This window comes from Gossypium arboreum, chromosome 6, assembly GCF_025698485.1.
Source record: "Gossypium arboreum isolate Shixiya-1 chromosome 6, ASM2569848v2, whole genome shotgun sequence".
NCBI classification, from domain to species: domain Eukaryota; kingdom Viridiplantae; phylum Streptophyta; class Magnoliopsida; order Malvales; family Malvaceae; genus Gossypium; species Gossypium arboreum.
Genome location: NC_069075.1, coordinates 101,640,406 through 101,654,501, shown reverse-complemented (window position 1 = coordinate 101,654,501; position 14,096 = coordinate 101,640,406). Strand labels below are relative to the sequence as shown.

Here is a 14,096-nt window from a genome sequence, read left to right as displayed (position 1 = left end):
TTTGGAGACTTACAATATACATACATAGAGTTTATAATTACAACAAAAAACTTGCATTTCTTGCTAATTAATAGTTTAAAACATTTGATGGTACACTTTGTTATACTAAGCTGTCATCTACAAGATTAAATTTGTTTAATAATTCCTGCAATTCATGCAGTGCGATCTTATACTGTTCCTCAGATTGTGCTCCACCTTCTACAATCGGTACTGCATAGTTATGAAAGTGACTTTGCCGATCAACCGGGCTATACACATCAATGTCAGTGGAGCCTCGATCGACATGCTGAAACTTGAAATCTTTACACCAACGACGCAGTATGTAGCGCGAGGGAACTTCTTCAACACCATTATAATTAAGAACGTTCAAAGCATGCCTGCATAAATAACCTTTGTAGTTGAATAAACTGCATATGCATCGGATATCGACCTGATTAGTCTCAAACAAAACTTCGTAACTCCTAACCTCCTTCTCATTTCCTTCGATTTCGACTCTTTCTTTAACAATGTATGTTACTATTGGCCCGTTTGCAGTCACCTGCCTTGTGTTGAAGCAAGAGTACATCCCCTCAACTTCGGATTGGAACTTATCGAAGATTTCTTTTGTGTACGCTTTAGAGAGCTGGACCTCGAAATTGCATCTTGTTTTTAATTCAAAGCTTGAGTTTTTTGACTGCACATCTGCTGTGGCTTCTTTTAGGTGTTTCCTATAAAGAGCTAAATCATACTTGTCAACAAATTCCTTGAAAGATGTATGCTTATGTACATAACCATCGAAAAATGCATTTAAACTCTCGTTTTCTCGAATTGGGATCATTCCGGAAAAAAATGTATCCTTTAGGTAAACCGGTACCCATTGCTTCCTTTCTTCGTACAAAGTTTGGAGCCACTTGTTATCGCCAAGTCCGTGCTTCTTGATCATTTCGGTCCAGGAAGTTTCGAACTCGATTATCTTTAAGGAGTTATAGACAGCTTTATTCAACTGCCTTTTGATTTCTTCAAATCCTCTCAATCCTCCCAACTTCTCTGGAACTCTCTGCATGATATACCACAAACAAAAACAATGACGAGCCTTCGGGAAAACCTCGGAAACAGCAATTTGCAAGGGTTTGCACTGGTCCGTAACAATAACCTGTGGTTGGTGCCCTAGCATGCATTTAAGCCATGCTCTAAAAATCCAGACAAAGTACTCCACTGACTTGTGTCCAAGGAAGCCACATCCCAATAACACTGATTGCCCGTGATGGTTCACTCCGACAAAAGAAATCAAGGGTAGTTCATATTTACTTGTCAAGCATGTTGTGTCAATTGCAACGGTGTCGGAAAAATAACCATAAGCGGCCCTGGACCTAGCATCTGCCCAGAAGACATTCTTCAACCGACTGTCGTCATCAAAATCCATCAAGTAAAAGAAATTCGGATTAGTCAACTTCATGCGACAGAAGAAATTATAAACAGCATATGCGTCGCCCTCTTTAAGTTCCAGATGTTTAGAGTGATCTGGTTGATGAATACCCTCTCTTTCAGAAACATTTGAGAATCCATTAGACACAGCATCCATGGCAGCAGTTCGATATAACTTGATGGTATGTATTTCTGTTACAGGTTCTGCTGGCGGTCGTGCCTTTCTGGCTGCAAGAATCATTTTCTTATGGGACTTGTAAAACCTTTTGATCTGTGGACTCACCTGGTGATTGTGTTCAAGCTCGACTTCAACTATTCTCCACCTTTTAGAGTCCACAAGCCTAATGACTACCATTGCAGGACAACCGGTTCTTGTTTCGGGTCTCGGGTTGTTGGCTTCACTCTTTTTCTTAAAACCTGCACTACTGCAGCTAAGTTTTGCTCTATAGCGCTCTTTCTTTTTGGTTCTAAACCACGAATTGCTAACTCTGATGCCAAAACCCTGTTCCTTAGCATAGATATTGTAATAGTCATAAGCTTCGTCGAAAGAATCGAACTCCAAACCAATGGTCGGCAGAGGTGGTTCTTTCTTTGAATGTTTTGAACCAGTTTCATCATCATGTTCCACGGCACTGCAGTCTCCCTCAACCTCATACTCATCAACCATATCAAATACCGGCTCGCTATTGAGGCAAACTTCTTCCATCTGGAAAGAAAATGTACAAAATTAAGAAGCTCAACACAGACGATCCTGTATTAAGCATCACAGAAAGCAAAAGCACAATAAAATCCCAGTTCATTCAGCAACATGTAAGAAAATAACTTAAAACGCAATGAAACGGTATTGTATGTGCTCACAAACTACAAAGAATAAATAATAAAGTACACAAAAAACACAAAGCTTAACACTATTACAATAAACATACTGATGAAAACATAATAAGAATATTAGACAAAGCTAACCAAGAAAATCAACTATATCTAACTGTTCTACTTGGACTGAACATGAAATAAAACTGAAAATCCAACTTAATCTTGGAGACTGGACCGATTTGAATGAGCTCGACTCATTGAAGAATATCATTTCCTTATCAATAAATGCTAAAATCCAGTCACGCGTAGAACTACAAGGAATGCTAAAGACTTAGATCCCAGCAAAGAAAGTGCTCAATGGTTCAGTGGAATACTCAATGGTTTCTTTTCAAGGTACATAACATACAGAACAAATAAGGAAGTGCTCAGGCTGAATGCAAACAAGGGAGGAAAAGCTAAACCATGTAATCATACCTTCAACTCAAACTATACTGCTGTTCTTCATATTGTCCATGACAAAGAATCACCTTCATCAGCTTTCCCATCAAACAATAATCGAGCAAATGATTCTGAAGCACTGAGAAGCCCATGGATTATCTACTTACAGGACAAGGTGACAAGCTTCCCCTCTAGCATAGTTTAACCCCTATAGCGCCTACAGCATCCTTTCACTGGAAAAAGAAAACGTAACCTTAACTCGTGCAGCAACCAATAAATCATAACAAACTAGCCACACCATAGGGTATTATAATCATATAGGTAAAATGCAAGACCTTATTAACGAGAAAATTTCACAAATGAAGTAGAATGGCCTTCCATAAGAGCAGCAACAAAAGAATAGAAAAATACAGAGCACTTAAATTTAGAAAAAATCCTTGCTACCAAAAAAAGAAGAAAGTAAGAGACTCCCCACATTCTAATTCCTTTAGAGGAAAAACTTTTGTCATGACCTGAACCAGCTTGATGATCGTGTCATGAGGACACAAACCAGAGTTCTGCAGAGTGCATTCCTTCGCGTGTGAGGACATGGGTTAGAATCTGCGGAGACACAAACCATGAAAGACCTATGCATATCCAGAGAAGATAATTCTGGATTATGCATCGCGGACCAACGAGACAAGTGGAATAATGACTTACGACTCAGTGGAATCGTGACAATTGGCAACCAAAATTCTGTAGAATGCTTTCCTTTGTGTGTGACGGTCTGGGTTTGAATCTAATAAATATACACCTAAGAGTGAAGGTACCCAAAGAGACAGTTCCGGAGCATACATCACAATGCAGACCAACGAGCTGGGTGGAATTGGTACTGAACTTAAAAGTCCGAAACTAGTATGAAAATGCATTTCCAAGAAATAAAACTACAGATGAATCCGAACATATAAATGGACCATAAAATCCATGCAATAATCCAGTAATACTATGTAAATTATCAGTAAGAAATCACCAAACAAGAACCTCGTTAATCTATAAAGCACAAAGGCGATCGCAACAAAACAAAAAGGAATTATGATCATTAAATACTTGATTATATAAAATTGTTACGACCCAAAGCAAGTAAACTGAATTTCCTGCACCTGTATTAATCTAATTTCTTTTTGTCAAAGATTAAATTACTAATTTTAATTATAAAGTTAAAAGAGTTTTGAGCATCATAAATGATTTATTTTCCGTTTGGTTGCTGAGAAAACGTCATTGTTTCGTACCTTTGCCACACTGTTAGTACTCAGTAGTAATTAAAAAAAATCCAAATTTTAAATTATAAAAAAAATGTATCGAAAATTTTCAAGCTTAATCGCTTGATTACTTATAAGTTTTTTACTTCATTTTAGAAACCAAACAAAAAAAAGAAGTTCCAAATCGCTGGAAACCCTAAGTCAACGTGATTGAAATTTTAAGCGAAAAGGAAAATCAAAATTGACGTTTTGATGAGTTGAAAATCGTAGATGATGATCTTACGATGATTCGTGGGGCTGAGGTGAGTCAGACGAGGAGACTCGGGGGGGCGAGGCGCTGAGTCCGCTCACTCACTGCTTTTAGAATTTGGCGTTGGGGAAAGGAAAATTGCGAGTCTCACACCGGGGATTACAGAGGTTTCGTAGATCTATCGGACTCGATGAGTTGACACGTGGGAACTTTCTCTTTTTCATGGTTAAGAAACTACAATGTATTGCGTGCACTGTGCTGCTGGGAGTTTGGTGACAACTTATGCTTAGATTAGATGGGCTACATGGCCGATATTTTTACATATGGTGAGATTGATTAATGAGATTAGAAACAATGGTTGTGTCTGTGCTTGGATTTAAACTTAGTTATAGCAATAAGGTGAGAATAAAAATAATTTATAAAAATATTTTATTAAAATTATATATAATAAAAAAATTTAAATTATTTTATTTTTACAAAATTATTAAAAATATGTGAATTTATAAATTTATTTAATAAAATATTAAAATGTATCTTCTAATATTTTATTATAAATATTTTAATGAATTATATAATCAATTTAAATTATTAATTAGATAAAATGATAATTTTTAAATTATTTTATAGTTAATAATTTTTTATAACAATGATAAATATTATTTTCACAAATAATAATATTATACTTGGATTAAATTTTAAAATATCGATCGGATGATTTTTAATACAAAAAGAATATAATAACATAAGACATAACAAGTTTCATTAATATTAGAAATTCGGTTACGATACAAAATGTATTTATAAAGACGAATTCATTAAACCAGTTACAATGGTTTCCCTTAACATCACGATTTTCAGGTCACCTTCACTATTAGAAGAACTCGATTCACCTCGATCAAAATGGCCTGAAGAGACAACATGTCAAATATATTCTCAAATTGTCAAAAATTCTCATCATTTGACCAAGCATGTCTTTGAATGCAATTATACAAAACCATTGTTGCAATAACTATTAAACTTACTTCTTGATTGAATAACTTGGAATATCTATTAATATTGGCTGTTTTTTTTCCACATCCAAATGTTTGTTCAATCATAGAGCATAATGAAGAATGAGCATGATTAAAGATTTCTTTTCTTTTTCTAAATACTCGACGAAAATCATATAAATTATATCGTTCCCCGTATATGGATCTAGAAAACCTGCCATTTGTGGATATCCTGAATCCACAAGATAATATCTTCCTACAAAAAGTAAAACATAATATTAAGTTTAAAAATAAATTAAAAATTTTAATATTATTTTATGTAAAGATTAATTAAAAAAAATTAAACTTGAACCCGATGGAGGGTGGAAATTTTTTAACTCTTGCTTTCTAAGTGCTTGTAGAAAAATTCTAGTGTCATGTGTTGTTCCTTCCCAACCAAGAAATGCAAAAATAAAGCACATATTAAAGTTACAACCTGCCATAATATTTTAAGTTGATTCACCTTTCCGTCCGATATAAGGTATTTAACAAGAAGGCGAAATGCATGCTTTTATGTGTGTTACATCTATGACCCTAATACAATCTTTTAAAATAAATACAAGTAATGAGATAAAAGTTAGAAATAATTTATATTTGAAAAATATAAAGACTGTGTAAATTTTACTTTAAAGTGAGACCAATATCTTATATCATGTCGAATATGATTCGGTACTTCTTCGAATTGACCTTCAGTGGGTTTAATCATATATATTTCCATTCGAGCAAATATATGCAACATATCAATAAAAATTCGACAACAATTTTCTCGAATCGTTGAAATCGCTCTGTTGCATTCGAATTTGATTCTCTATTTCCAAGAATGTACAATGATAATGTTAACTTCTCCATTGTTGATACTTTCCCATCCTTTAAGCCATAATTTGTTTGCAAATCATGCAATAAGCTGTGAAATATATTTTTTGGCATCCTAAACTATTCATGTAATCAACATAATGTCCATTTAATATTTGTCCACCCACATTTGACCTATATAATTTGAATTCGTACAAGGTTGTATAGTGAAATAAGTTTCATGGTGTACCAATACACTGCCTAACACATATTCTTCCTCTTCATGATAATTGTTGTGCTCAACTTGTGTAACAATTGTGGCTATTCTTTGTTGAGCTTCTTCACTTAATTCAAGGATATTATAATTCATATCAAAACTCTTATACATATTGTTAAATTCATCCATAACCTGAAAAAGTAATCAAATGAAAATAAATTAATATTTTGTGAGATTCTATACAACACAAAGAAACTTGAATAAAAACATAACATAAAAATACCAAACATAAAAAAATATCATACATTAGTTTTACACATAAAAAAATAGTATAGTCATATCACAGTAATAACCCTAAGGAGCTTATGGTAGAGGTGGTTTATAGAATGGTTGGAAGGGAAATGAGGATATTGCTACCAAGGATGAAAATGATGCAATTGGATTTTGTTCAACATACTCACCTTGAAGCCACCAAACCCCAACATCTAGATCTAAGTTCAAAACACCTCTAATTTCATCAACACTTGAAACATTTTGATGGCAAAATAGTACAATTCATCTTTTTTTTTTAATTTCATCTTCCAAAGCACACAAAGCATCTATTGCATTTGAAATAGTATATTGAGAGTGAGGAAAAATATTTTCATTCACTGAATTCCTTGGACTAGCCATACTCTCACATAACTTCTCAATCTGAGTAGTTAATGTATTTCTTGATGATTTTCTACTTGAACTTGATTTTTTTTCCTTTATCGTATTCAACCCCAAGTGTCTACTTTCTCCAATTAGGAGTTTCATGAGAAGGGTTTTATGGTGCCTCATTAGAAAGAATACCCTCATTCTCATTACTATGTTCATCTGAATCACCAAATCCCTCATTAGGTGTATCATCTCCCATAGGAGCCCTGCTTGGAAGAACACCAAACGAAGGTGCCTATGCATGCTCTCTAGTGGCTACAATGTCACCAAACATTTGCCACATCAGCTCATTCAAATATAACTCAATTCATTTTTTCTTAAATCCTTTAAAATCAGGATTTTCCTACATAATATGTTAAATGTTATACTAAGATTTTTATATCTGTAAATTATTAATTTCAAAAAACTTTATGCATCAAAGCATTGATAAAGTTAATACTAACCTGTGTTTTTCAACCCACCATTCTTCAGTAGCATCCACAATCTTTTTAGATGGGCACCATCCTATACTTGTAGATTCCTTAAGAAACTCCATCCACTTATTTTTCAATTGAGCTTTTCCATAATTTTTTTTTTGTGTTCTTGCTTGAAAAAGAGTAATAACATTTTCCCATCTTTTTGAATTTAGATGAGTTGTCGATCTATTACTAGCATTAACTTTATTCATGTAAATTTCACAAAATATCAACACCTGCTCATCATCCCAAACAGCTTTTGTTGTTGAGGTACTATCTCCCTCCACAAAATTTTGTGTTTTTATTATCTATTATTTTTTCGATTTTAAATATCAACTAACATAAAACCATAAATATATATCATAATAAGTAATATTTAAAGATCACTATTATAATAAATATACACAAACATATGTCTTAAGATATCATGGTATATATACACCCACGCATTTGTAAAGCACTCTCAATGTTTCTCACAAAAACTCTTTGACAATATGATGTATTGGGCTAAACAAAATAATATAATATAAGCATTTTATTTTCACTCATTGGATTATTATCTTGGCATTAAATTGCAAACACTAAGAATTAAATGAACTAATATTATCTCCATTGTTGCAGGTAAGAATGCCATGTCATGACAGAGGAATATAACTAAGCTACGTGGAATTGCAAAGACAATAGTTGTATCATACTTCTTAATAAACAGCAAAAACATGCCAAAATATTTGGGACTTCTGAAATATGGCTTCATATTTCAACAAGAGAAAATGATGGGGGGAAAGAAAAAAATAAGAACTAAGCTTCACAGTTTTCCAACTTCTAAAGAATTGGCATAAAGACAAGCCCTCGAACATAATTTACTTGCAGCATGGATTTAAAGCTACAGGACAAGTAAGCTAATTTATAATCAAGTAACTTTATCACTTTTAGTCAAAATCTTCTGGAGCATTAAACATATGAATAAGTCCGAAGTCAGACTCATCTACATTCAAGTGATTTAAAAATAAATGATATATGAATTTTTATCTTTCAATTACAAGACATGTTCAAAAACTATAAGCATTTATGGTTGCAAGATTAGGAAATCAACATAGAACCTTAGCTTCATAACAAACTAAGAATTCATTTAATCCACAAAATAACATCTAATTTATGCCAAAAATATCTAGTGCTTATTGTAGTTTCATGCCAGGATACAATTTGCATAAGGCCACAACTAATGCTAGAGAATTTAATTGTTAAACGGTTGAATAAGAATCTAAAAGTTTAGTAACAACCTTCAGAACTTTAAACCCTTGTTTCTTTTCACAAGTATAAATAGCTGCAGACTTCCCACTCTGCAACATGAGAATAAGTACCTTTAACTACAATATACAGAATGCTCTCCAAAAGTACAATCTTATAAGAAAAAAATGGAAATGGGTTCCAATAATATATAAGCAAGAGATTTCCCTAAAACCTTGTACAGTCTCTATACCGAAACCTTTGCAGGTGTAGCTACTTTTGCTGTTGTGAGTAAATCAATTTAATTTCAAGTTACTAGTTCTATTTTCATGAAAAGAAATCTTAAAGCTTCCTATAATACTTAAATTGTAACAACCTGTTTTTTAATAGTGTCGGAAAAGTAGTATTGGGGCCACAAATCCGATGGGTAAGTCCATAAATATTATCAATTGATATTTACGAGTTGAATATAGAGTATTTATAAATTTTGATTTAATAATTTATGTTAAATGAAAGAATAATTAGGTTTAAGTGGTATGTCCTTAAAGTCAAGTGGTTTTAGGAAATGAGGTATTGGAACCTTGTTTCTATAAACTTAGCCGTAAATATTTTATTAAATATTTATGGAGCGTTATTAAGATCGTATTAAAGTTTCGTTGAGAAATTTTGACCTTTAAATAGTTAATTAAATAAAAGAACTAAATTGTAAAAGTTACAAAATTTACTTTCTATTAGTTTTAATTAATTAATTGGTTTATTTAATTAATGTGAGAGGACTTATTTAATAATTAAACCATTAATGTTAAATTCGGACAGTAAGTGGAAGAATTTGATTAAAATTTAAGTGTTTTATAATAATATTATTATATTAATTAAATGTTAAAATAGTAAAAAGGCATAAAAGAAAGCATCATCTCCTTCATCTTTTATTTTTCTTTCACCGAACCTCCATGGCAATGAAGCTTGAATTCTGCCTTGGTTTTTTTCATGCATGGTAAGCTTTTGTTAATCTATTTTTAGTAAATTTTATATTTTGAAATTGTTATAGCTTAATTTAGTTAACCCAAGTTAATTTGTTAAATTGTTAAGTGTATAGAATTTTACCATGGATGAATTTGTAATGTTCTTGAAATTTTATGATAGATTATTAAATTTAGTTGTTAAGTATAAGTATTTTGTTAAATAATTTTGATGATTTTCAAGTTTAGGGACTTATTTATGAAATGGTAAAATTTAAGGAAAATATTGCAAATTATGGATAAACATGGGTTGTTATAAGACTAGGTAAAAATCAGTTAGCATGAGTTTTAATTAAAAGTGGTTAAATTGCAAGTTTCAGATTTAGGGACTAAATTATAAAAAAATATAAAATTTGAGGACAATTTTGTAAATTTTTATTGTGAAGGGTTATATGTTAATAATTGAATAAAATATTTATCTAGTGATAAGTTATAAAAGTAGCCTATTTTAATCTTATTTTTAATGTATTTTTGGATGATTAATTATGCAATTAGTGAATTTGATGCTCCAAATCCTTTAAATTCATGTTTATATACTTAGGAGAGCATTTAGGAGCGAAAGGAGCGAAAGATGAGTAAAAATCAGACAAATAAAGTTGTTTTCAAGAGCAACATGGCCTGGGCATTTCCACACGGGCTAGACACATGCCCATGTGAGCCATAGAATTTGAGTAGGCAAGAGAAAATTGAATCAAAATAATTCCTTTTTTTTAAGTAAAGTTCTATTTCTGTCAGAGGGTAATATGAATGGTATATCAAACGCACTAAACGGGTTATACGATATCTCTGGTGTGGAAGTAGGCCAACATTTCTATTGGCAAATAGCAGGTTTCCAAGTCCATGCCCAAGTACTTATTACTTCTTGGGTTGTCACATGGGCTAGACATACGCTCATGTGCCAGCCCGTGTCGATTTCGCACCCTGCTTCCCAAATATGCGGAAAATCCCAATTTTTAGGTTTTCTGAGCATTTTAAAGTCTATAAATACCAATTAGAAAAAGACATAAGGGAGTATCAAAGAAGATTGAAGAAAACACTCGAAGAACACCATCAGAATCAACTCGGAAGTGGATCTCCATCAAGATAAAAGATCTCCTTTTAATTTCTTTCGAAGTTTTTATGAGTTTCTTTATATTTTGTGGTTCTTCTGATTTTGAGATGTTTTCATTCGGGATTATAAACTAATTCCCTAGATACCTAGGGAGGATGAAACCTATGATGAATTCTTTTATTTAAATTCTATTTTTACGCGATAAATATTTGATTATTGTTCTCTATTATGTATGCTTATTTCTTTTTTTAATATTTCCTGGATATTAATTCATGTTTCATGTTCTTAATTCAGTGGAGAAAAAGACCCTGTTTAAGAGTAGATATACCATAATTGAGTGGAGCTGCATGCAATCCTAGAAATATGATGACATAAATCTACAGATTAGAGTCAAATCTAATAGGGGAATCCATATATCGAATTAATGAGACGATAGGGGTTTTAATTAGAAAGAGATTTCAATTAATCAACCTAGAGTCAGTTGCTTTGACTCTCGAAAGAGATATTAACATAATTTAGGGATTTCTATGGTCAGTTGCTTTTACTCTCGAAAGAGATATTAACATAATTTAGGGATTTCTATGGATCAAGACACAAGTGAATAATAATTTAGGGATTTCTATGGATCAGGACACAAGTGAATAAATCGTTTAATTCAGATTCATAATAAAAGATAAAGTCTAGATGGATTCTTTCTTGGGTATTGTCTATCTCATTGGTTAATATTTGATTATTTTTTGATTCATTCTCTGTTGCGTTCTTAGTTAAATTAGTTTAGTAAATTTAAATTAAAAGAAACCACTCCAAATTGTTAGCTAAATAATAAAAAAACGATAATTACTAATACTTTTAGTCCTCGTGGATACTTCTTTGCTCACCATAGCTATACTATTGTTTGATAAGTGTGTTGCCTTTGTCGTATTTATAGTTATTTTAGTGACCATCATCTAGATCAAGAAACGACTCAAATGAACATAATCATGGGAAAACTAAAATAGCAAATTAGTCATTGGATCACTTTAGGACATCATTTTGGTACAAGTAAGTTTGTATGAACTGTAATCGCTTAAATGTTGTTTAAATTGAATGTTTATTATGTTGATTTGATATAAATGAATCAATATACAAATGTATCAATGCTATGATGAATTGATGGAAATCGAGTCCTGGTTGAACCTTAGGAATTCTTAGGATACAAATAACATGTCATTAGGGATTTCATGTTTCGGGTGCTGGTCTTGAATGTCCTACCGATGATTGAGGTTTTGCATTTGTTGTGGATTCTCCACAGCTCATGTGAGCAGCATCGTGTAGCTTACATTCCGACCCACAGCTCATGTGGGCAGATTTATTTCACCTCATATGCACATTGATATAAAGGAAATGTTACAGTTATATGTAAAGGCACACTTCTTGTGAGCTTTCTCGAGTATCCGATGTAATTCCAGATGGTTCAATGGGTATGAAAAGGAAACGAAGTGGTAAGTATTCAAGTGAAATGAATCATGAAATTATGAAAATGATTTATGATCTAAATGATGTGATTACATGTGTAAGTCTACTTATTTTATGGATGAATGCATTTATATTATGGACAAATGCACTAACTTGTGAATTGATGATGTTGTTTAGGCTTATACTAAGCTTTTGGAATGGAATGGTTCATAATCTTATGAATAGGTTGATGAATATATGATGTATCTTATGAAACCACTTATGTTATAAATGAACATATATATGATGTTAACGAACTTACTAACTTGTGAGTTTGATGGTGTTTCAATAGGCTTATGCTAAGCTTCTGGCATTGGTAATGATTTATGTTTAATCTATGAATTGTATTAATGAAATGGTAAGTTATGTTTAAATTTATACGAGGTTACTAAGCACTCGTTGCTTACGTAGTTTCTTTTCTTTGTTTTATAGGTCATAGAAAGCTCGATTTGGTTGGAAGTTCATCAAAGACCTATCACACTATCTAGTAGTCAAATTCATTAGTTTTTGAGTATTTTGGCCAAGGTTTATAATGGCATGTATAGGGTGATTTGTAATGGTATTTTGATGTATGTGTTAATGGAGTTTTGGCATGTATAATCTTTGGAAAGCTATGTTGGTTTGGTACACTTTAATGCTTTACCAAGTTATGTTGTTTTGGTTACTTTAAAGTGCTTATTTATAAGGTTCTCTTGGCATGTTGATGATGGTTTGAAAATGGATACTTGTGACATGTTTTAGTTCATATTTGAACTAGGTTATTATGTATGGAAATGACATTATTAACATGTATAGGTTATTTTGTAATGGTATTTAGTAAACATGTAAATGGTAATATGGTAGGTTTGTGCTTAAAGTTTATATATGGTTGATGTACTTGTAATGCTTGTTAAGTCCCTTTGATCACTTTTAGGTAATTGATGTGTAAGGCCTTTTGTCATTTTGATGTTGGCTTGGAAATGATCATTCACGATGTGTTTTAGGCACATAGTAGAATTAAGTTTTTATGCATGAAATGAAGCAATGTTAACATGTTTTGTTAAATGGTGTTTGGATATATTTGTGGTGCCTTTGAATGACATATTGGTTAGGTGATGTAGGATGTATGAAATGACATATTTATGCATAATGTTCGAAACCTTTGAATGTGTGCTTAAATGGTTTGAGTAGTTATGCATGAATTAGGTATGGAATGGTTTTATTTTAGGTAAATTTTGGGTTCACACAGCTTGGGACACGAGTTGTAACACGACCGTGACACATACGACCGTATGTCATCTGTAAATTTCTTAGTGTTTCAAGTCAATAAGTTACGCGGCCTAGCACATGGACATGTGGGGCATCTTAGTGAGTTACATGGGTGAGGACACGGTTAGGACACAACCATGTGTCCCTTGTTCGAAAGTTACACGGCTTGGCCACACGACCGTGTGACCCCTATTTCCAATTTTTGCAACTTTTTCTTAAACTTGCCACAAAGCTATTTTTAGGGTCTCGATGACTTGGTTTAGAGATAGAATGCTTGTGATTGAATGGATTATGATATGTTTAATTTATTTATTTATTACAATGTTAAATGTTTTCGATTGTATGGTAAAGCTCCATAACCTTAATCCGGTGACGGAGACGGGTTAGGGGTGTTACACAAAAATTATGTAATCAACACAAATATATGAAAAACTAACCTTTAGGCAAAGAAACAAGTAGCAGTCACAACCAAGAACTAAAGTAAAAAAGTAGGGAGAAACCAACAATAATGACTGTTTTGGTTCCCAAATCTGGAAAGAAATAAGGTTGGAATAGAAGTTAGTTTAACTTTCAAGGATAAAAAGTAAAATAACAAATAAAAGTATGGTATTTTTGTCTGTTAAAGATATTTTTTGTTTTATTATGCTAAACTGGTGGTAAAACCTCTGGTCAATTTTAAGGTTGCCAGTGTGATTGAAATCGGTTTCATCGCACTATTGATGC

General features: G+C 32.4%; 1 protein-coding gene across 3 annotated transcripts; it reads right to left on the bottom strand.

Annotated features, from left to right (window-relative positions):
* Nucleotides 1-30: 30 nt before the first annotated feature.
* LOC108483940 (protein FAR1-RELATED SEQUENCE 6-like) lies at nucleotides 31-4,497 on the bottom strand. Of its 3 annotated transcripts, XM_053029970.1 has the most exons (4): nucleotides 4,177-4,497; nucleotides 2,692-2,888; nucleotides 467-2,155; nucleotides 174-377 (listed from the first exon to the last, which is right to left on the bottom strand). In XM_053029970.1, the coding sequence occupies exons 3-4, from the start codon at nucleotides 2,108-2,110 to the stop codon at nucleotides 357-359; spliced, it is 1,665 nt and encodes a 554-aa protein (XP_052885930.1). In that variant the 5' UTR covers nucleotides 2,111-2,155; nucleotides 2,692-2,888; nucleotides 4,177-4,497; the 3' UTR covers nucleotides 174-356. The 3 variants fall into 3 exon arrangements, with proteins under 3 accessions (XP_017642983.1, XP_017642982.1, XP_052885930.1); XM_017787494.2 differs by having other exon boundaries at nucleotides 31-2,155; nucleotides 4,177-4,493; XM_017787493.2 differs by having other exon boundaries at nucleotides 31-2,110; nucleotides 4,177-4,492.
* Between the last annotated feature and the right edge of the window lie 9,599 nt (nucleotides 4,498-14,096).